Genomic DNA, 23,077 nt, shown 5'->3' with positions numbered 1-23,077 from the left:
CGTATCTCTGAATGCACAACACCTTGAACCTTGATGCAGACGGGCTGCAGCAGAAGACCACACCAAGTGCTACTCCCGTCAGCAAACAACAGGAAACTGAGGCTACAATTCAAACTGGCTCACTTAATTGGACAACAGAACATTGGAAAAACGTTGCCCAGTTTGATTAGTTTTGATTTCTGCTGCAACAATTTGGATGGTAGGGTCAGAATTTGGTCTAATCGGCATGAAAGCATGGATTCTTCTTGCCTAGTGGTGTAATGGTGTGGGGGATATTTTCTTGGCATACTTTGGGCCCCTTAGTACCAACTGAGCATCGTTTAAATGCCACAGCCTCCCTAAGTATTGTTGCTGACCATGACCATCCCTTTATAATGGCAATCTACCTATCTCCTGATGGTTGCTTCCAAAAGGATAATGTGCCATGTCACAAAGCTCAAATCATCTTGAACTGGTTTCTTGAACATGACACTGTACTCAAATGGGCTCCATAGTCACCAAATCTCAATCCTTTAGAGAACCTTTGGGATGTGGTGGAACAGGAAATTCCCATCATGGATCTGCAGCAGACAAATCTGCAGTAGTTGTGTCAATATGGACCAAAATCTCTGAGGAATGTTTCCAGCAACTGGTTGAATCTATGCCATGAAGAATTAAGACAATTCTGAAGGCAAAAGGGAGTTGAACCCAGTACTAGCCCTACCTAGTGGCCAGTGAGTACCAGATTAATTAAAAGCAGTTCATTTTTTAAAACTCTACTAGCACAGGGTGCAAAGTGTACTTTCATTTAACCAGGTTTAAATAGACTCTTTATAAAATCCTGAAATGTAGTTTATTGCACAACACAATCTCTACCCGTCTCCTTTCTGTCCTGCATAAGATCCAATATCTTCATTGTTTCTTGCAAAGGTATGTATGACACTGGAACCTGAATCTGGGCACAATAAACCTGATCGTGCATACAGATGCTAAAGTTACTATTCCTTCCCTATCAAATAACCTTTGACATGCTCAGATGCCCCTGTCTACTGTGACCCAAATCAATCATCTTGCATACATTTGCAGGAAACTTCCGTGAATTTATGGGAACTCATGCTGGGACAAGTGGATTGTCAGGTAGTAACTTTCTTTCTAGTTGATTTAACTTAATTAAAATCTCCCATTTCCTTTTCTGTTGTAATTGGTCGCACCGTTTAATTGTCCTCCGTGCATCTGTGCATCCGTGCATGACACCAAATACCTGCATGCACCAAACGAGAATGACATTCGGAACTTGGAATTTTTTCATGATTAATTTCCACAGATGAAGCAGATCCCTCAGGTTTGCGTTGGTCTGTATTATAATGATGCAAAATGCCTAATGTTTTAATATGTACCTACTAGTACTAACACTATGTTTTCATCCACCTAACCAAACCAAGACACCAGTGGAGTGGGTAATCAGTAGGAGTGCTTTTTTTCAGATGTGTTGACTGTTTTTAAAGAACTATACTTGCTGTAAGGTGGTTACTTTTTACTTTTTGAACAAATGAAAAGAAACTGTTTTGAAGTCAGATCCTTTAAATTTAAATTCACTGGCTGTTGCTGCTGTCTAGTCTTTGGTTTACACTGTCATGCTGTGTTTCTTCCTCTTCACAGGGTCAGTAACTGATAAGCCACCAGGGCCACCAAACTCGGGTAGAAAAGGTGAGTTGTGATCTGCTGTTATCTGCACATGTGCCCAAGCATTTCTATTTGTATGAGAGAGCATAAACAAGTTCAAAAAGTCTTTTGACCTGATTTTGCGCCATCTAAAAGTCAATATTTGTGCAGAAGACAAACTAACGTGTACAGGCTTTCACTGTTGAATTTGAGGGAAATCTAAAAGCTACAACACTAAGAGATGTTCTTCCCTTTTGTAAAATGCAAATGAGGCAGAGCTGCTTCAGTGAACAAGATAAAATCTCAAATACTTAAATTGTTTTTTCCTCGCACAGTTTACAGCTCATTGTCCAGGCTTGGATCAAACACTAATTAACAAATACTGTAAGTTACAAGTTATTTTGACATGCTTAGCACACTAGTAGGGTTTGCACAGAGAAGTCTATAGGGTAATTAAAAAAATGTGTAAGAAACGAAACAAACAAATAAAAAAAATACTGCTGTTCATTCTTTCACCTGGATTTGCAGAGACCAACCCAGTCACCGTCGCATTTCATTTATAGTTTGACCTGAATAGGTCAGTTTGACCTAAGATTATTCAAAATACTGACATGTCATCTGATTTAAGGACTTAACATTAGTGTTTACCTCCAGTCAAAGTTTCTCTGTTGTTTGCTTTTGATTGAATTATTTCCCAAGGAATTTTCCAGATGCTACAAAACTACACATGGGTGAGTATTCTAGGCAGTTCAATTCACAGCATTACATGAGATCCTTTCAAGTTCTGCAACTCTACCCATTAAAAACAAACACACACACGCAAAAAACAAACAAACCACAAAACAAAACTTTAATTTTACCAGGTTTCCCCACAAGGTTACCTCCTTTTGTACATCTGGACTACTTTCAGCAATTTTTAGAAATCTTCCTGGAAGTCCTGTTCTAACTGCACATATGTAACACATAACCATGGACTTCAAACTTTTGCAGGGAGCAAACATCAACTTCTGCGTCAGAGGATCATAACGGTGGATAATAACTGGGTCTCTGGCCCCTGAGACCAAACCCAGTTTTTAATAGAAGTGTCCACCCAAAGGCAGGAAATAACAGCAGGAGCACAGCCAGGGGCACTCTCATTGTTCACAGGGTTTGAGTTTGCCAGTATCTGACCTGCAGCACAGAGCTGTGCTATATGTTGTGCTGAGGGGAAAGATTAAGTGAACTGTGGTGCTTGCCATTGCGGATGCGCTCACAGTGAACTGAAATGCAGGAGTATTTTCACTTCACCAATAAAAGTTTTGCTCACCAGCTTAACAGATTTACTTACCTGCCACTTTGTTCTCTTCCCCCAAATGAAATTCAAATTGAAACAGTGTAGGAGATGTGGGCTGCATTGCAAACACAAAAGTCCTGAGGTGATAACAGAAGGGGACTTCCAGGAAGCGCTCCACGTGTTCTAGAAGAGGCGAATTTCAAATCAGCCGGGTTTTTATAGGTGGAGTTGCAAAACTTTATAATCACACCTTTACATGTAAAAACGGATTTAAAATGTTTCTAGTTTTTGTTTAATAAAAAAAGTGCTATTTTTTTGTTATTTATGAGAGAAATATCTAATATTCAGTAAATAAATCCAAGAAAATTGAAGACAACAGTTTATTCAGCCCTCTGTCTGGGAGCCAAGACACAAATATTTTACCTGTGTTTAACTGTAATGAATAATGAGGAATACGTGAATACTGTGATCTTCAATTATATTACTTGTAGTTTTGGTTAGTATTTAATGTGAGTTGCATGTTTTGCAGAGCCACAACAACTTTAAAATATCCTTCTATACTGGCATGTATTTTAATAAAAGTAAAATACTCTTTAAAAACAGAGAAAAATATAACTCTACAAGGTTCCTCTGTGGCTTGTTAGTGCTTTTTTTTTCGGTGTCTGGGACAGTTAACTATCTAATACTTCATGCACTTAGAAGACACATAAAAAAAATTACCCTGAGGTTGGTGCTTGGTTATGTTTAATGGGGAGAATAAATGCTCTCGTATTACAAATGACTAAAACTCTGGGTGCTGTAAAAAAAGATCTGCAGGAGGGAATTTTTTAAATTTTATTTGAAACCAGTTTTGACCAGTTTGAAGTCTTTCACCAAGGTGGGAAGGACCAATTTTCCCTTGTGTGGTGATGCTTGAACTAGTGATGAGACCATCACCAAAGTTACTACACCATCAGTATATCATTTCCAAATTTTAATGCAGCCGAGCAACTTGTTGAGATCTCACTAAAGACCGGCATTTTCATTGGACCAAATAACTGACCTACTTTGGCATCCTAGTTAAAAATGATAATGCTCACAGTTAAACTCCTTTGCATTAAATATTGATGCATCTTTCTGATGCCACATCTGTACTGCATTTGTGCGGGTCCTGAGGACTGGTGTCCTTCTCATATGAGTGCGTGGGTGTGTGGTGTACAGCGCGAGTGTGAGGAAGTGTGCTAAATGTGCAGCTGATCATGTTGGTGTGAGAATGATTTATTGATGCATGTGTGCAGAACCACATGTGGGTGTTTGTCTCTCTTGTTTTTCCCCTATATTATTCAGTCTGTTTGTCTGTCTGTCTTGGCCGGGCCATGTGCAAATCCCAACCATTCAACAGTTCTGGAGAGTAGATTGTATTAACCTCAATAATGGTAGTCTCTTTCCGTTTCTTTCTCACCCTCAACCCAGATGATGGCTCCAAGCCCACACCCACAATGGAGACTCACGTTCCCCCTGAGGGTGATGGTAAGCCTCCTCTAACTACTCCTCCTAACTAGTGTGCATACAGTATATTTATAATGACCCATGGGTTTAAAGGCAGCTCACAGCATTGCTCCTTTGTATGCTTACATCCCATTTCTTAAGAATGCACCATTACATCAAATGGAAAAGGCCAGATGTTAAAAATACCAGATGATGCATTTGATATTTTTGGAAATACTGGGATCTTGGATGCAATTTTAGCTTTGGTTTTGTGGGCAAAGCTTGGCTGTGCATGTTGCTTTTTCAAATAAGTAGCTACTGGTGAGGTTAAATAAAGCACAGCTGTGTGTAAAATTTTCTTGAGATCACCTAAATGTGTGAAAGCTATTTATCTAGAACTTGTCATTCTGTCACTGCAGAGATAACTGCTCCAACTCTATGGATAAAACAGCTGGTTTACAAGCAGAACAACTCCTCTTCCAGGAAACCAGGTAAGGGAAAGAAAATTATTCCACTTGTTTGCTTTGCATATTTATTCTCGGTAAAATTGTTCAAAAAAGGCATTAATATGGCATTCTATGCATTCATTTAGGAGTTTTTGTGTATAAGAAGTGAGCAAGGGACTGGATTCTTTAACACTGATAAATCCACCTCTCTTCTACTGCACTATTTACACACACAGGCTAAATTATTAGCTATATTGACCTTAGGAGGATATGAAAACTATACCAGAGAAGTTGTTAGAACTCTAAACAAAGCATATATCAATGTGGCTCCGGTGAAACCAGTTTCAAAACCACCAGATTGAGATGAAATGTAATCTGCTCTAACTTGAAGACAGCCCTACACTGCCAGGGTACTGTTTTGTGGTTTCTTTTCTTTGGTGTAATTTGTTTAGCTTTCTCTGTCTCCTTTTTGATTACGCCTTGACGTGTCCACTAAACTCTGGGCGGCTGGATGGCTGTACCAAGTCAAGGAGTGAATGTGGGGGTGGCCCGTGAGTGAGCATGTGTGTATTAGGCGTAGATGGAGTCCATGAAAATGGATGTGAAAGCGCCTTGAAGTATTTGCCATTAAAAGACTAAAAGGAAAAAAAAGAAAGAAAAATTTCACAGCAAGCAGGTTATCTGCCTGTCCACCTGCACATATCAGTAATTTGTATCTAAATATCATTGATGTATCCGTGTGACCTCTTCTTTCATTTCTAAGCCTTTTTTGTCTGCCATCTACCACACAATCTTATTCTACATGCTACACTGCGAACAATGAGGCATACAAATACTTGATTGTAACATGGGGTTTCTTGGGATTGTGAATGATGGTGATGTGGCAGGGGAAACTGTGGTCGGCATTGAGGGGTGTATTTTATCTGAGAGGTATTCGCTGTGACAGCTCTTTGAAACTTCTGTGGAAACACCAGCTTCCTGTTTCAAATTAGCATCCGGTGTCCTCAAAGGACAAGCGACAAGGCCGAGTGAGGGGGAGATGTCATCACATTTGAGACATGAGCGATGTGTGTGTCTACATCTGCATGTGATTGCAAACCGCACGCGTGTGTGTTTGTGTGTGTGTTGTCAAAGGAGATTGTGTGCCTGTGCCTAATTTAAAGTTGGAAAGCAAATAACAGTTACTGGTGGGAGTGTACTTAAACCTCTTCTCCTTTCAGCTGCTCCCTTTAGGGGTCGCCACAGCTGATCATCTGCCTACTTCTCACCCTATCCCTTGCATCTGCCTCTGTCACACCAAACCTCTCCATAGCCTCCTTCACGACATCCATGAATCTTAATGGTGGTCTTCCTCTTTTTCTCCTTCCTGGCAGCTCCATATTCAATATCCTTTGTCCAAACCATCTCAGCCTCGCCTCTGTACTTATTTCCAATCGTGTCCATCCTGGTTACTCCCAATGAAGATCCTAACATCTTCAGCTCTGCCTCCTGTCTTTTTGTCAGTGCAACTGTCTCCAAACCATACATCATAGCAGGTCTCACTACCATTTTGTAAACATTCCCTTTCATTCTTACTGCTATCCTTCTGTCACAAATCACCCCTGACACTTGTCTCCACCCATGCCACCTTGCCCGCACTCTCTTCCTCACCTCTCTTATGCACTGTTCATTGCTTTGGATGGTTAACCCCGGGTGTTCAAACTCTTCTATCCTTCACTATCTCTGCTCCTTCCATGTTCATCTTTCCAACTGCTTCCTTCTCATTCACACAAACATGTATTCTGATTCCACTGACTATCATTCCTCTTCTCTCCAGAGCATACATCCACTTCTCCAGGCTCTCTTCCACCTGCTTCCTACTCTCACTACAGATCACAATGTCATCTACAAACATCAAAGTCCACAGAGACTCCTGCCTGACCTCATCTGTCAACCATTGTAAACAAGAAGGGGCGCAGAGCCAATCCCTGATGTAATCCTACTCTATCTTGAACTCATCTGTCAGTCCTTCCCCTACACCTCACCACTGTCTTGCTGTCCTCATACATGTCCTTCGCCACCCTCACTTTCTTCTCTGTCACTCCTGGCTTCCTCATATGCTTTCTCCAGATCCACAAAGACAGAGTACAACTCCATCAACACTTTGAAAGCAAACATCACATCTGTAGCGCTCTTTCTCAGCATCAAGCCAAACTTCTGATCACTGATTGTCATGTCTCTTCTTAACCTAGAATCAACAACTCTTTCCCATAACTTCTTTGTATGGCTCATCAGCTCTGCACATCACCCTTGTTCTTGAAAAGCAGTACCAGTACACTTCTTCTATACTGAAGTGTACCTAAACCTGCAAAAGATTTTTGGTCACTTGAGGGCAGCTGAACCAAATTGTGAAAACAACATTGTCACATTATTATATTTTTAATTAATATAGTGACCTTATTGGCTAACAATCACTTATTTAGCAATTTCAGACATAATGTAATGTTGTCATACGTTTGATGTCATCTTTCTGGTGAGTTCGATGAACTCTTGGCTGAAACATCTGACTCTTTTGTAATTCTTTAAATTAACAAGCTAGTAACCAGTGCTGGGTAATTTTACTTTTAAGAGTATCTTATGTTACAAAATTAACACCCTATAAAGTAATTTCTTACATTACATTGTAACATTACATTGCTACCTACCTGAAAATCTAACTCTGTTTGTACTTTGCGTTATGAGAAGGAACAAGCCTTCACAATACTTTGCACATGTTGATGATATTGTCCATGTAGCCTGCTGTACATTTCAGATAAAGATAAGAAGCGATACGATATACTTTGTTTTGTCGGGAAAAACCCTTTGTTACAGTAGTTACAAGTTAGGGTAAACACAACAAACATAAACCGCTTTAATATGTTGCTCAATAACACAGAATAGAATATGACAAAACAAATGTTGAAATATGGTAAAAATGAATCTGAAATCAAAATTAATAAGATAAGTAAATTAAATAAATAAATACATTTATACAAATAAAAATATGACATAATATAACACAAATACAAAAAGTAAAAACCTACTATTGGCTGCTCCCTTTTTCACGAGGTGTCACCACAGCAGGTAGCTCCACATATTTGATTTGGCAGATTTTTACACCTTTCTGACTTCCTGATGCAACCCCCCCAAAGGGATTTGTGTCTCTTCTCAGAATCAAACCAATGTGTAAATCACTACACTATGGAGCCACGATAATATATAACAAACAAAATATTTCAGAATTAACAGAACAAAAACTGAATCCAACCTACTCTACTACAATTTTGTTATTTCATCATCATTTCAACTGCTGTAACAAAAGAATTTCCCAATTATGTAATAAATAAATTATTTTGTATCATATAAAAACAGCATAGAACATATAAAATGGCATCAAAGTGACAGAATAACAGTGTAATAAGTAATGGACAGTGCAGTACAGCAAACTGATTTACTGTGTGTTAAGTGCTGTGACAGTGTAGGGTTGAAATAAACTGTTAAGATGAGAGGACAGGACCGCCAAATGTAGTGACTTTACCTCACTGTAAAGCAAGTTGGTACTTGTAACATCTCTTCTATTAACTGTAGCAGGTGTAAGCATTGTTTGCAGGTACTCTTATCAAATTTAAGGTAGCTGACAGACACAATTTTAAACAAGCAGAAGAGCCTCTCTGAATGCACAACACATTGAACCTTGAAGCAGATGGGTTACATCAGCAGAAGACCACACCAGATGCCACTGCTGTCAGCCAAGAATTGAGGCTAGAAATTACACCAAAATTGGACAACTGAAGATTAAAAAAACATTGCCTGGTATGATGAGTCCTGGATGGTAGAATCAGAATTTGGCATAAACAACATGAAAGCATGGATCCATGCTGCCCTGTATCAACATTTCTGGCTGGCAGTGGTGGTGTAATGGGCACTTGGGGTCCCTTAGTACCAACTGATCATTGTTTAAATGCCACAGCCTACCTGAGCACTGCAGCTGACCATGTCCATCCCTTTATGGCCACAGTGTACTGAGCCACACCACAAAGCTCAAATCATCTCAAACTGGTTTGAACACGGCAGCAAGCTCTTTGTATTCAAATGGCCTCCACAGTCACCAGATCTCAATGCAATAGAGCACATTTGGAATGTGGTGGAACAGGAGATGCACATCATGGATGTGCAGCTGACAAATCTGCAGTAAGTCATTATGGATCAACATTTCTGTGGAATGTTTCCAGCACCTTGTCGAATCTATGCCATGAAGAATTAAGGAAGTTCTGAAGGCAGCAGGGTCATCAGGAGCAATTCATGTAAAAAAGGAAGAGAGAGTGAATAAATCAGGAGCCACTTGTCCTAGAGTCAAGTGGAGGGACTGTCTGGACTCATTATACAGACAAACTGCTTCCTTTCCTCCTTGACAAAATTGCTTGTAGGCAGAGAGGATTTGGTACATCAGTCCTTATTATTTAAAATTTTCGGAATCTGAGTCTTCCTGAATTTAAATATAAAGCTCGACAACCTGAGTCCTCATAGAGCAGACCTCCCGTGCACACATAAACTGCATTATTCATTTACAGGCTCCGTCTCTGGACACCCCATAATTCTGATTTAGAGCAACGTGGAGATTGTGCTAGTGAAATGTGTTTGCTTAGGCAAAGCAATGCAAGGTCAATTTTTCAAACAGATGCTTTGTTGCCAGACGTTGACGTGCTGTTGATCAAATGTTGCAAGGAGGGGGAAGCGCTCTGTCATGCAGCTCATTTATAAAAGTGTGCAGAGAAGCAGAAATTCACAAACCACCGCTTCTCTCTTGTGGTGAGGCAAACAAAAGAAAAACAAAATGCTGAGGAGATATAATGCGATCATGTCATTTATGAGCATGATTCTGTATAAATGTTTGCAGTTTTAAAAAGACTTTTGTTTCTTGTAATCCCATTTACATGTCATGCATGAGACAGGATACAATTGTTTAACTTTTAAGGACAATAAGTGTGGACAGCCACAGGTTTTGACCAGTGATATGTTCAAAAGTAACACAACTGTGTGTGCTGTTTTAACTGCAGCAAAGGCAGACAGACAATGTTGCAGTGATTACTCAACAGCTGAAAGCTATTGGAGTGAAGCAAAGAGGAGAGTGATGGGAGGGGTGAAGCAGGTTTAAAGAGGGAGGAATTAGGATGGAGGGAAGCAGAGTAAAAGAAAAAGAAAGAAAAAGATGTAGAGGAGTGGAGGAAGGGAGTGAGAAAGCGAGGGCAGTCACGACAAACAGAGGAATAAGGAAAAAAGGAGCTTAAAAATAGTTTTGCTACGGTCGGAGCCTCAGTAACAATGGGGCAAGCGTGTTATCAAAGATACTGCAGACAGCCATCTTTTGTTCATTATCAATTTGCCCTGAAGAAAATCACGACAACAATGATCACATTGTTACAACTGTTCCTGACTTCCACTTGTGTGGGTTTCTTTTCTTTTTTTTTTTTTTAACTACAATATTTGTTTTCTGAGGGTTTGTGTTTCTTGTCTTTCAGTTCCTGTCGAAGGAAGAGAAATAAAATTGAAAAAGAAACAAAAACAAAAAATAAATAGAGCAGAAATGCAGATTTCCAAGGCAGGCCTGGACGACGTCGATTGAATTTCATGTCCACACAAAACTGAAAGGATTACATTGCAAGCATTCAGCCTTTTTCCATTTATATGTACAAAAACAATTTTCTTTTGGGAATCCTAGTGCCTGGCGCCAGCATAACCTCTGTATAATAAACAGTGCTAAATAATTTGGATGTGAAGGAACCTTGGCGAGGACAGCACTAAGAACACTTGAGTATGAGTCTTCACAGGACAAAAAAATGTTCTTCAGTGTAGGGACACGTTTAGCTCTGTGTTGGCAGCAACGCTCAGGAAATATGACCTCCCCATCTCCCACTCTCCTCAGATAGGTCTCAGGCCTGCTGCTGAACCTGCCACCACTGTCATCCATCCATCTTTATTAACTTCACCATGGATTATGATAAGGGACTATTGTGTTTCACTTTATAAATACAATGTCTTAAAAAAAATAGTGATGTGCTATCTTCTTCATGATACAATGTTCTCAAAAAAGCCACCTATGGAGAAAGAGAGTTTTGCTGGGTTCATATGGATGACATCAGGTTGATTATGCCCTGATGTGGACAAAGTAGGGCGCTGGATCAGGCTGGGGATGAAAATGAGCATCGTGCACAACAGTCAGCATCACAGAAAGACTTTCATTTTAGAATCATTGTGGAAGATTCAAGACAATCCTGTCACTTCTGTAAAGTTGACTGATGTGAATAGAGTGCTTCACCAGCTGTTTTGACTTTTTCCACTGCTCAACTGTGCAAAATTGGAAACAAGGTAAAGCAAAAAAGATGAATAATGTTGGTGGTGAAAAGGAGCAACACAAGACAGCCAGTATCGTGATACTGTCTGGTTACCATTGGCTCCATTCTTTTCCTGAACCTCCATCCAGTGACATCAGGGACCTTGTGAAAAATGGCATGCATGTTTGATCAGGGACCAATGTATATCTGTCATGTGTCTCAGTCATAAAAAGACAAGTTTTTATGACTTTATAATTGCCCAAATGGATACGGCACCCATTGAAACAGAAAAAATATTGTTTATTCTGAGCCCAAACTTTTATGATTTAAAAGTCAGCTGTTAAATCAGCACTGTAGTTTTTATTATTATTCCTTGCTAAGGCTCCAGAATACTGTCGTGGAATTAGGGAGCAGAGTGGCCGTGGATGGATTTAATTCCCAGAATTTGGCAGAATGACCATGATGCCATCAGTTATATTTGCTATTGAAATAACTAGGTGTAGGTAAGGGGAGTGGGGGGCTATAACCATAAGTGTACAAAAGAATTACACAAGATGTGAAGATTTCATTTTTAAAAATCAAAAGTTCTTATCAATACTGCTATAAACTAACCAGGACTTTGTTAGGTACACCTTGCTAGTACTGGGTTGGACCCCTGTTTGCCTTCAGAACTGCCTTAATTCTTCATAGTGTAGATTGTACAAGGTGCTGGGAACATTCCTCAGGAATTTTGGTCCATATTGCCATGATGGGATCGCACAGTTGCTGCAGCTTTATCAGCTGTGCATCGATGATGCAAATCTTCTGTTCCACCACATCCCAAATGTGTTTTATTTGGTGACTCTTGTGACTTAATTCACCTTCCTTCCCCATTCTGATGGTCATTTTGAACTTCAGCAGGTCATCTTGACCATGTCTACATGCCTAAATACACTGAGTTGCTGCTATGTGGCTGATTATATGTCTGTGTTAACAAGCAGGTGTGCCTAATAAAGTGGAGTCTATATTAGTGAGAACTCTAGAGTTTTTCTAACATCTACCAGACTACTTACAAAGTTGCCCATCTAAGACTATTCAGTTATATGGTTTAAAGTCATGGAGGTAGCAGTACAGGCAGAGATGCACTGACTCCTCCATCCAGGAGTCAGATGCCTGGACAAACACAATCGGCTACTTTTGATTACTGTTGATTGCAGAGGAGCAGATCCCTCCCGAATGACTGAGCTCCCTATCACTAAGGCTGAACACAAAACTTTGTGTCCAAAATCTTATTCTTTTGCACACTGCCCACAATTTGTGGACGTACATGAAGGTAGGAAAGTAGACTGAAAGTAAATTGACAGCAGCAGAGTCTGAAATGACCAGGATGGTGAAAGTGATGTTATTCTGAGTTATTTTCTAGGGTGACCGATTGTCAATTTTATAATTGCTTTCCTTTTAGCTCTGCTTTGGTCTCCATCACCTCCTGAGAAAAATAACTCTGCTTTATTAGTTTATTCTCCACAAAGCCAAAACGATGAGCCAAAAAGATGCAAAAACTGTCCTGTAATAATTAACAAAAACAGTGAAGCTTTCACAAACAGTGATTTGCTATTGATTTACTTTTCTAATATAAAGGAGGTGTACACTCCCACCATTTCTGGGTTAGAGAATATACCTTAAACTACGCAGATGACCAGAAATCTAATTTCTATTTTCACAACTCTTCTTCTGATGCTGATTTGAATCAGACAAGGGCTGTTTTTGGTAACTAAATCTGAATAAGCTAAGACTGCAGGCATTGTCTTAGCACTAGTCAGCCCCTTAATGTGAAAACACCACCACATGAACCGAACCACACCACCGCTTGAAGAAAAGGCTCCTAACAGTCACTGTGGCTCTGTTCTTGTTACTTAATGCTTCATCATAACGCACTTGAATGTAAAATGAAGAATAGATTTGTAGTGGCAAAAGCACACTTCATCGCCTTGGTAACCATCTCAGCAGACAACTCTGTTGGACGTGGCTTAAGAGTGATCAATGGATTAAATGGATGTGAATGTAAATACAGTGCACTGAGACAAGGTGCTGCAGGAGCATCTCTCAAGGGCCGAGGCTTGCTTTTGAACAGAAATATGCAAGACTGCGGTGGGTAAAGCCCTTTGCTGCTAATGGCATAACTTTTGGGGTAGTCAAAAGTTGGTGATTTAGTCATAACTTATTTGATGAAAAAAAATCTGTGTGAGCCCAGCACCTTTGTACAAAGTTTGGGCTCACACAGACTTTACGCAAAGGTGCTGGAATGGAAAAAGGCCCTAGTTTAATATGATCAAGTGGGACACTTGCTTTCTCAAATACACCTCTGTCAGGTAATATCTACTGTTACGTCCCTGAATAAAGGCTAGGGGATGAGGGAGAGTAAGTTTTTTGAAAATGATAAGGTTTTATTAAAAAGGATTCATCTCAGAGAAACAGCTATGCTGCCATATCAGTCAAACAAAAATCGCAAACTAAAATATCCTGAAAAGGAGGGAGGTTACTAAACAAATCAAGTGGGGTGGCTGATTGTTGAGTGGAGCTAGCTGTGCAAAGGCTCCTCACAGGAAATGGGTGGCAGCTGAGTTCAAGAGAGAGACAGGATACACCACAACACTCAGGCCATAACAAAAGTTGTACTACAACAATGTTCTACTACATTTGTGTAAATTGCATGAACTTAGGCCTCAGTCACACAGACACAGACCTGTCGGTGACCTCCTGAAAACCACAGCTAGGGAAAAATGTGTAATGTGTGACCAGTTGGCAAGCGGTTGCTGGCTGTTGCCAGCTGAAATCGATTGCAAATAGGGTGCTGCACCAAAAAACAAGTTATGATTGCTGCGGTTACCTGTAGTTTGCATGGAAGACGCCATGTCACTTACTCTTAAAGCTGTAGGAAAACTTGAAAAAAGTGCAACATAAACCATTTGTCTTCAAAGTAAAAGTTGTCTTGCCACTGCAACCAATAGGTGCAACTTTTACTTTGAAGATGAACAGTCTCCGTTTGCACTTTGTGTTGCATATTTCAGTTTTACTACTAGTTGCAACATAGTTAGCATTTGCAGAGAAGCAAAATCTCGCTTCCATGCAAACTGCAGGTGACCACGGCAACCTGCAACAACAGTCACCTCAAGGCTACAGCAACCACTTGCCAACTGCTCACAGAGTACACACTGACTGGTCATGAATTGGACTTAGCAATCTTTTTCACAGTGAATGTCAGCAACCACTCACAGTTGGTTGGGGAATACGCATTTTTCCCTCCCGACTGGTGGTTACCAGATGGTTGTTGACAGGCCTCTAGGCCTGTGTGACTGATACCTTAAAGAGACAGTGCATGACTGAGGATTTACTGGGAAATGCACACAAGAACCTTTGGTTTGTGTTTAAGAATTGCGTGGTCAGAACATGAGGCTTTACAGTATGTTGACAATTGTCATGTGCTGAATGAAATGCACATTAATGCATTTTTCCCTTTTTGTGCTCACAGACTACATAAAATGTTACCAGAGGCCACTATCTGGTATGCGATGAACACTTTCAGAACCCTTTTCCGCAAATGTCACATTTAAATTTTGTAGCAGTAATTTTTCTGGATTTATGCAGTCTGCGTTTGGTTTCCCAAATCACTTTCTTGGTATTGAGTGTGTTTCTCATACTTTTAGAGAAAGTTCCCTCTTGTGACCAGGAGAGACAGGGCGCTCAGGAAGAGGCTCGGCAGAATTCCCGCGAGACCATTTTTATCCCCGACTGTGGGCCTGGAGGCCTTTACAAACCGGTCCAGTGCCACCAGTCCACAGGCTACTGTTGGTGTGTTCTGGTAGACACGGGACGCCCTATTCCTGGAACCTCCACCAGGTAATATATAATTTATCAGAAAAATCATGAAAACAAACAATATTGTTTGGTATTGATTTTTTTTAAATATGTGTTTGATGTCTTTGTCTGCCATCATAGGAATAACTGACATACTAGTAACAAGACTATTTTAATCAGGCTCAAACAATAATATGCCTAATTTTAAACAGAAGTGCTTTACAGTAGTTAATTTGAGGGTATCTGTGAATTAATGATGATGGAATCATTATCACCAGATATTCCTGATAAATTCCTAAAAAGCACATGCATATTGTTTTCAAATCTAGAGGAAATCAACCTGATAAATAATTCAGTCAAGGAAAGGAAAACCTGGACAAAAAGCATATTTTTTGCTTTAAGTCAGGCCGGCCTAAAGTGGTGCACCCACCAACAGAGTGGTCAGTTATTTGTTATCAAAAAAGCCCCAAGGTTTGGACCCGAGCTCTCTTGCCGGTTCACTTGCCAAAGCAATTAGTTCCAAGATGATGTGAATTTTGGTCAGCTAGCTATAAACACTCTGTTTCTGGGAGGACTTTGTTTTTAGTGCAGTTGCTACTGTTTACATTGCTTTGGGGAAAGCACAATGTTTTTTGTGCATGCGCTTCGTGTTGGGGGATCTCCAAATTAAAAACACGTTCGAAAAATGATTGTCCGCTGCTCATGTTTTGGTTCTGCAAAATGTTTTTGCGATTTGTAATCAGAAGATGAATATTACAACTTCAAACAAATGGCGAGACAAAGAAAAAGAGTGGACTGCGAGCATGCACGGGCGAAGAAACAAACTGATTCTGTTCCTAAAGGGGAATCATTATTTCCTCTCAGTATGACGTAAAGACATTTTTCAAATCTGAAGATATGGTCTTCTGTTTGAATACACAATAGCTCAAGTTTAGTTTAATCTCAGTGAGATAGCAGCGGGTTTATTTATTTATTTATTTTGACAGCCTAGGATAAATCACTTGCACAATAGGAAATTCTAGACCGTGCTAATTCTGATCTGCAGCTCAGAAATCTTTTATGAAAACCCTGTGGTGATTATTCCTTTACATAATAATACATTGCATTTTGGACTAGAGCTCATGTCACACATCCCAGTTTCTCTTCTCTGAACAGCAATGCGCGGAGTCATCCATCAGATATCCCAGCTTGGATCAGTTGCTGTGCAGACTGTGAAAAAAAAAAAAGAGCTGATAACTTGCTTTTGCTTTTAAAAAAGAAAGCCAAATGAAACACACATGCTCAATTTTCCATCGTATCCATGAACCACCGATATAATAGCCAGGAGAAAACGAGTCATGCCACGCGTAATGCTGAACAGTTTGTTATGGCTTTGAAACGAAGTTTTGTGCACTTCAAATCCAATTTATTTATCAAGCTGTAAAGAAAGGTTAATCACGGTCAATTGAGATCAAGAGTGGACATACTGATCAAAGACAAAGAGCAAGAGGTTTTAAAAAGTCAGAATTTGTATCATTTAGCATATAAATACATGTTGCAAAATAGATCAAGGAAGAGTGCATGTTTTTGTAATGTTTTATAACAAAGACGGAAAAACAATATCTCCTGGCTCCACGTCAGACTGTTCTGGATTGTGGTGTTTTTTTTTTTTTGTTTTGTTTTGTTCAGTTTTAGTTTCGGGCCATGTTGGAATTTTTTTTCCTTCTCTAGCCGTTCATATCTTTCGAAATCGACTGGGTGCACCCAGATTTTTCACACTTTGCTTGGACAGATTTACTCTTTTCCTCTTCAGCTTCTATCTCATGAAGCCATGTGCTTGCCTCTTTGCGACAGGTACCAGACGCCCGAGTGCGATGGAGCTGCACGATCTCGCGTCTCAGACACAGAGGAGGCATTCCAAGGCAGAGAACTAACAGGTTTCTTCCCTTTTTCTTTTTTACTGCAGCTCAATCCACTTTGGGTGTGGGAATGCGGAAACTTTCCATTTACTGTCTTGGAGAATTTTTATAGCCGATTTAGAGATTAAAGCTGCATTCCTTCAAATGCACTCCAAACCTGTGGTCACCATAATAACTGTCAGCGCCCTTTAGTATCAAAAAACTAGCAGCTAGCCAACAACACAGATCAGCTGAATGGGATACCATCAGTGTTTACACCCTGCCACCCTGTCACTAGCATTGGCCACTTGTGATGGGTAAATGGACGCTTTCTTCTGCAGAACGAAACGGTTAGCAGGTGTAGTTTAGTAGAAAGAAAATGATTCCTACATCAAACTCGTTATCTGGAAAAAGACATTGCTGCTGAGCACCACAAGGCAGCTACTGTTATATTATATTATATTACATTAAAAGAGAACTCAGACACTTCTACAGTCAATATCTCCAAAACTGAGAAACTTACACCAAAATAATCTGAATAGAAAATATCTGTTTAAAGCTATTCAGATATGATACACATGCATTTTATTTAATGTTTTACTGCCCTTTACATGGTATATGCTGTTGCTAACAAATGAAAAATAGTATATATTTATAGAGAGAGGTGGTTTGGATAACCTTGAAACTATGAATTATGTATCACTTTACTATTTAAGCTTATCAGATATAACATTTTGATTAGGAGTCAACCAGACCACACTCAGTGATCTTAGATTTCCTGGCAACATTAGATTAGACAATTTCCCCTGAGCCAGAGGTCATAACAGAGACTCATACTCCTTACTGCTCACTTTCTTTTGTTGCCCCTCTGTTTCCCCATCATTTAAGGCTGCATTGTAACTCTTATTTAATTCCCCATCTGGTGAGTTTACAGAGTCAAGCATACTCCTGACTGTGTAGCAGATGTGTGGTATGTTTTATGGAAGGTGTTAGGGTTGTGGGGTGTGGTGGCAAGGTGTGTGGGGGAGCTGCTGAGGGTGTTGGATACTGCAGGGGGCTGAGTGCAGATATTTTTATGTACTGTAGAGGGATGTTCTGAACCGCCACAACAAAGCATGATATTTCGCAGTCGTCACATCAAGGCAGTGGTAGGAAAGAATACTTAAGAGGGCAGTCTTAACAGCATGCAGCTACAAGTTCAGTCTCACCGTACACACACAGTCAAAAAACCACCTCTGTCTAGTTGAGCATTTAAGAGCTCTTCCTCTGAGACCAAAGACATCTGTTAAATTCAAGTTTAGTAATTTATTTCAGTCTTATTTAAAATAGAGCCTTAGATGCCTATAGCTACACTTTTAACAGAAGTGGAAAAATTATATATAAATTTAAGACCATGCATTTTGGAATGTGATAATGGTGTCTGTTCTGCAGGTAAAGCCTGACATCATCAGCTGATATAGATATATCAGTACTGGTGCAGTTGCAGAATATCCAACAATATTTAACAACCATGTTTGGGGTAGCTTTCATGTGCCCGCAGCCTCTTTTACGCTGCCAGGCATCCTGTACCACCTTGCCTCATAAGCTACATACAAAATAGCAGTTTGCGCTTCATAGCAACCCAATTTAACACTTGGATTAAGGCACAGCGAGGTAGAGATTCTTCGAGCTTGTCATGCTGTAGGAAATGCTAATTGGATTCACCTGGTGGGGCATCGGCCTACCTCCCACAGAACGACCTGAGCCGACACAAAAGGAAAGAAAAGACATGAATGGTGCAGGGGGCAAGGAGGTCACAAATCCTTAGAGAAAGAGGGAGGGGGATCTACAGAGAACGCTTGAGAGAAAGATGAAGAAACTGAGAAAAAAAAGGCAGAATAGGAAGATTAGTTTACAGTGCAGCTGCGTTTGAAGTTTCCCTTTAAGAGACACAATTAGGAGGGAAAAAATTTGCACTGGTTTTGCGTGCTTTTAAAGCCATACATCTGGGCAATTAAAAAGAGCTACCCAAGGTGTTCAAAATTGTGCCATAAAAGTTAACAGGTCTGCACTGCTCAACAAAGCTCTCTCATCACAGCACACTTCTGCCCCACCTCTTGTGCCCCCCATGTGCCTCAGCTGTTTTTTGGGGGTTTTTTTGAAGTCTGACAAAACAGCCAAACGGTGTATTTCACCTACATTAAAACATATTATTCACCTTGTTATTAGTCATATAAAAGATTCACTTTGTCATTAAGCTCTATATAAGGTTTGCTTTGAGGGTGTAATAAATGTTTTCCATTTGACATCTGTCACAGTGAAGGTTCTTCATTGTCGCCTAATGGCTCAAATTAGTTGTGGTAGGTAATTTTGGCTTATTTTTATCTTTTATTTTTACCAGGCTGCCCTGAGGGCAAGAAAATGGAATTCATTACAAGCTTGGTAGATGCCCTCACCACAGACATGGTGCAAGCCATAAACTCACCAGCCCCCTCTAGTGGTGGGAGGTAAGTATTGTCACTTACCACTGGAGACTGATTTATTGACTGTTCGTGGAAAACTTTGTTTCACTCTGGTTTCATAAATATGAAGTTCCGGTCACAGACAATAAACTTTAGCACTTACTGTCAGTGCTAAAGATGTGTATATGATGGAAATGAACGAAAGTTGATATCGTGTCATAATTCAAAGACAAGAAACTAAATTCAGGGTACATAGATGAGGACACCCAGTTATGTTTTACAATAATAACCTGTTAATAGAATGCACAGTAGAAACATTAAAATAACCGTAAAAGAGTCACCACACAGCTGGCAGTATTCTACTTTGGCACCTAAATTTATGCTAATCATTTTCAGTTTTAGAAAAATCTATGCTGCCTGTGATATCTACTCAGGTTTGTGGAGCCTGACCCCAGTCACACTTTAGAGGAGAGGGTGGTGCACTGGTACTTTGCCCAGTTGGACGACAATGGTAGCCAAGACATCAATAAGAAGGAACTAAAGCCTTTCAAGAAGTATTTGAAGAAGAAAGCCAAACCCAAGAAATGTGCCCGAAGGTTCACCGACTACTGTGACCTGAATAAGGACAGAGCCATTTCCCTGCAGGAGCTGAAAGGCTGCCTGGGCGTCACCAAGGAGGGTAAGAGAGAAAGAAAGATGCTGAGAAAAAAATAACAGTGAGGAACTTAGAGCAGCTGCAGTCCAAATATTTGGGAACAGAAGAAACTTTTTACTTGGTTTTGAATATTAAGAAATATTTGAAGAGTTTTGAAAAACCCTAATGAAAACTGAAACCTTTAATTCAACCTTTCAACTAAATATTCTCCCCCCCCCCCCCCCCCCAAAAAAAAAACAAAACAAAACAAAACAAAAAAAACCCCCATCTCCCATTAAGTTTTATCACTGTTCCTCTTTTTTGCAGGTAGCTCAACAACAAGTGGCAACCAAGGGACAAGGCAAGGGACAAATTTGTTCAGTAAGGCAGACTAATACACTTTCACTAACCCTGCCTGTTGCTTTGGGAGCTGTAATTGGCTTATTGCGTAATCCATTAACACACATGCATACATGTGAAATGTGTCAATCTGGCATAGTTAAACCTAATACCAATGCATGCAAAGCTTTGTGTGATTTGTACCAAACACAGTTAATTTAGCCTAGACTGTCCTTGAGTGTCTGTACGCACTTCTGTGTGATGTGTGTAGAAATGACATTCATATTTCTTTATATTCAAGCTGCACTTGAGCAGCTACCCAGTGTATAGTGGGCAGACGCTGTAAGATAAAGAGATGGTGTTAGCCACAAATGTAATTGATTATCATGTGGTTAAGAAAAGTGTAGATAATGTATTTGTGCAGTTATTGTGACTATAGGTGCTGATTTTGTGCAAGTGGGTTTGTGGTGTAGCAATCCGTCACCTGTTTGTGCTTTGTCTTCTCCGGGGTGTGTTTGGACAAATGTGTCCCCAGGGGTCTGAACACTATTTAACGTTTCTGGGAGGGACCACAGAGGAAATTGGGTGGGGGACTTGCTTGAGCTTTTTAGGTGTTTGGGGTGGATTTATAGGGGACTATGGTTTTAGTGTAGATATGGAGTTTATGGATATTGTTATATATAAATGGTTACATGTCTTAAATGCCTTTTTGGAAAGTGTGTAGACACTCCTGCAGGATTGTTAGCAAAGTGTGGCTCATCATCAGTAGGTAACTAGGATTACCTAGTTAGGGCTGGTTTTGTTTGTGCTGCTGGTAGAGGTCACATTTGCTTCACAAGGCAGCTGAGTTAAGTGTTGTAAATTAAAGCCTTGATAAATAAAAATGACAAAGCTTGGACTGTATTAAAAATCCTGTCTCTGCCTGCAGTGACTGAAGCCTTGCTGCTCAAAGGTCATTCCTCACACCACCTGATAGGTCATTTCTAGTCTAGACTTATTCAACACAGCAACAACAAAAGAATTATAACTAACCGATTAATCAGTCTTGAACTGCATCTTGTTCTCCCTTTCCATCTTTCTGTCTCCGTCTCCTTTCAATCACTCCAATGAGATTCCCCTCATTGAGTGATGATTAGTCCCACTGGTGCTGCTGACTCTAACCACCGGGACTATTCAACACCACGTAGCACTGAGGTCATGTGTTTACCCTGGCTCTGCCCTGCAGTGTCTGCAAAACAGTGGCTCCGAGGGGGCATAACGTCAGGGTTCTTGGACCCTGGGCATGGCTGCCAGGATAAACAGCCTCCCTTTGCAGGAGCAGAGGACCAGGCTCAGCTAGTGGTTTCACTACAGTTACTGAATCTATCACCTTCATGCTTAAGAGCTGGAGGTAAATGGCCTGACAGCTTTATATGGCTCCTAATGCTGCCACTCAGGCACTATAAGCTGCTGATGATGGTGGACAGAGTGAGGTATGAAATGAGGAAAGAAGAGGCAGAGAGCCTGCAGGAGAGAAGCTGGAGTCTGTAGGAACATATGGCACTGGTCTGCCTTGACTAAGATAGACAACCATTGTGTTCAGGTATGCCTAGCTGTTCCTTAATGGCCTGGATCTTTTTAAGTCAAGCTGCCTTTGTCAGGCATTAAATCTTATCATGCAGTGTGGCAACTCCGGATCGTCATCGGGTTCCTGTTTGATATATTTACTGCTTACAGTGTATGCTTTTTTTGCTGAAGGGATTTCACCAATTTGGGGTAGAGTGGCGCTCATCTGTATGAGGTTTTTCCCTCCTGACATGTTGGCAAAAGCAAAGGAAAACATCTGAATACCTTGTGTGATATTTCCTGAAGAGGGTGGCATCCATCTTGTGAAGACAGTGGAAACGTCATTACAGATGTAGCCAAGGGCAGTGATTTTTAGTCTCTGTAAACCCTTCTTACTGGTGAGCCATAGGTCTCGAAGTTGAGATAACTCCTGAACAAAGCACATGAATGTTTCACTGTTAAAACAAAAAGTTGAGCAAGGTTAACATTGTGCTTTTCAAAAAGACTTAATTCCATTTAGAAATACGTAAACACATTTTAGAGTAAGTGCAAACACATGGTGTTGTGCATGTATGAACGAGCACAAACACCTCACAGGGCCACACACAGTTAAAATATCTTGAGGATCTAGTGATAGTGACTGTAGAGATCTTAGTTTTCAGGATGTGTCACTTGTTGTCAAGAATAGCTCCAGCTTCGTGGATGAGGGTTTGCCTGAAAATAAACAGGCTAATCAACAAGTTCCACGTGTGGTGGTTTGCACATTGTCAGATTACCAGTGAACTGAAGTTGCTCCAGTTGCTTGCTTTGTGAAATATTTTTTTTGCCATGTATGTTAATTATAATCCTTTAATTAAAAATAAGTCTATGGTCATATAGATATTTTGTTTTATAGCATTTAAACAAAGATTAGGAAGGAAAATAATGAACACTGCCAGCTTATCATTGAAGGTATTCATAAACTTATTTCCCCTGGCAGAGGCCAATATAATTCTAGCGCTGTTATGAGACACGTAACAAAAACAGATGAGACAGTCTAGCACAGAGAATTATGCTTTTTCTTTTTTATGTCAAACTCCTCTCTTCCTCTTCTCGTTTCATGCTCTCCTGTGTTCCTCTCCTGTTTGTCCTGGCTGCGTCTGTCACTAGGCAGGAATGAAAGGAGGGCATTATTGAGCAGTCTTGGCACCAGGGCTATAGGACCATTAGAGAACTCCTGTCCTCTCAGAG

General features: G+C 40.2%; 1 protein-coding gene across 14 annotated transcripts in view; it reads left to right on the top strand.

Moving 5' to 3' along the window:
* smoc1 (SPARC related modular calcium binding 1) overlaps nucleotides 1-23,077 on the top strand; it is a 51,522-nt gene that overhangs the window by 23,996 nt on the left and 4,449 nt on the right. For 3 of the 14 annotated variants that reach the window (XM_030718491.1, XM_030718489.1, XM_030718492.1), the window contains exons 6-15: nucleotides 1,066-1,116; nucleotides 1,639-1,686; nucleotides 4,334-4,423; nucleotides 4,801-4,872; nucleotides 14,686-14,718; nucleotides 14,861-15,053; nucleotides 16,845-16,927; nucleotides 19,269-19,374; nucleotides 19,764-20,008; nucleotides 20,291-20,344. In XM_030718491.1, coding sequence (XP_030574351.1) covers nucleotides 1,066-1,116; nucleotides 1,639-1,686; nucleotides 4,334-4,423; nucleotides 4,801-4,872; nucleotides 14,686-14,718; nucleotides 14,861-15,053; nucleotides 16,845-16,927; nucleotides 19,269-19,374; nucleotides 19,764-20,008; nucleotides 20,291-20,344 — 975 coding nt within the window. The remainder of the gene's footprint in view (nucleotides 1-1,065; nucleotides 1,117-1,638; nucleotides 1,687-4,333; nucleotides 4,424-4,800; nucleotides 4,873-14,685; nucleotides 14,719-14,860; nucleotides 15,054-16,844; nucleotides 16,928-19,268; nucleotides 19,375-19,763; nucleotides 20,009-20,290; nucleotides 20,345-23,077) is intronic. The other 11 variants (XM_030718490.1, XM_030718488.1, XR_004019032.1 and 8 more) reach the window with 9 other exon arrangements.

Source organism: Archocentrus centrarchus, chromosome 22 (assembly GCF_007364275.1).
Source record: "Archocentrus centrarchus isolate MPI-CPG fArcCen1 chromosome 22, fArcCen1, whole genome shotgun sequence".
NCBI classification, from domain to species: domain Eukaryota; kingdom Metazoa; phylum Chordata; class Actinopteri; order Cichliformes; family Cichlidae; genus Archocentrus; species Archocentrus centrarchus.
This window is presented reverse-complemented; position numbering and strand designations above follow the sequence as displayed.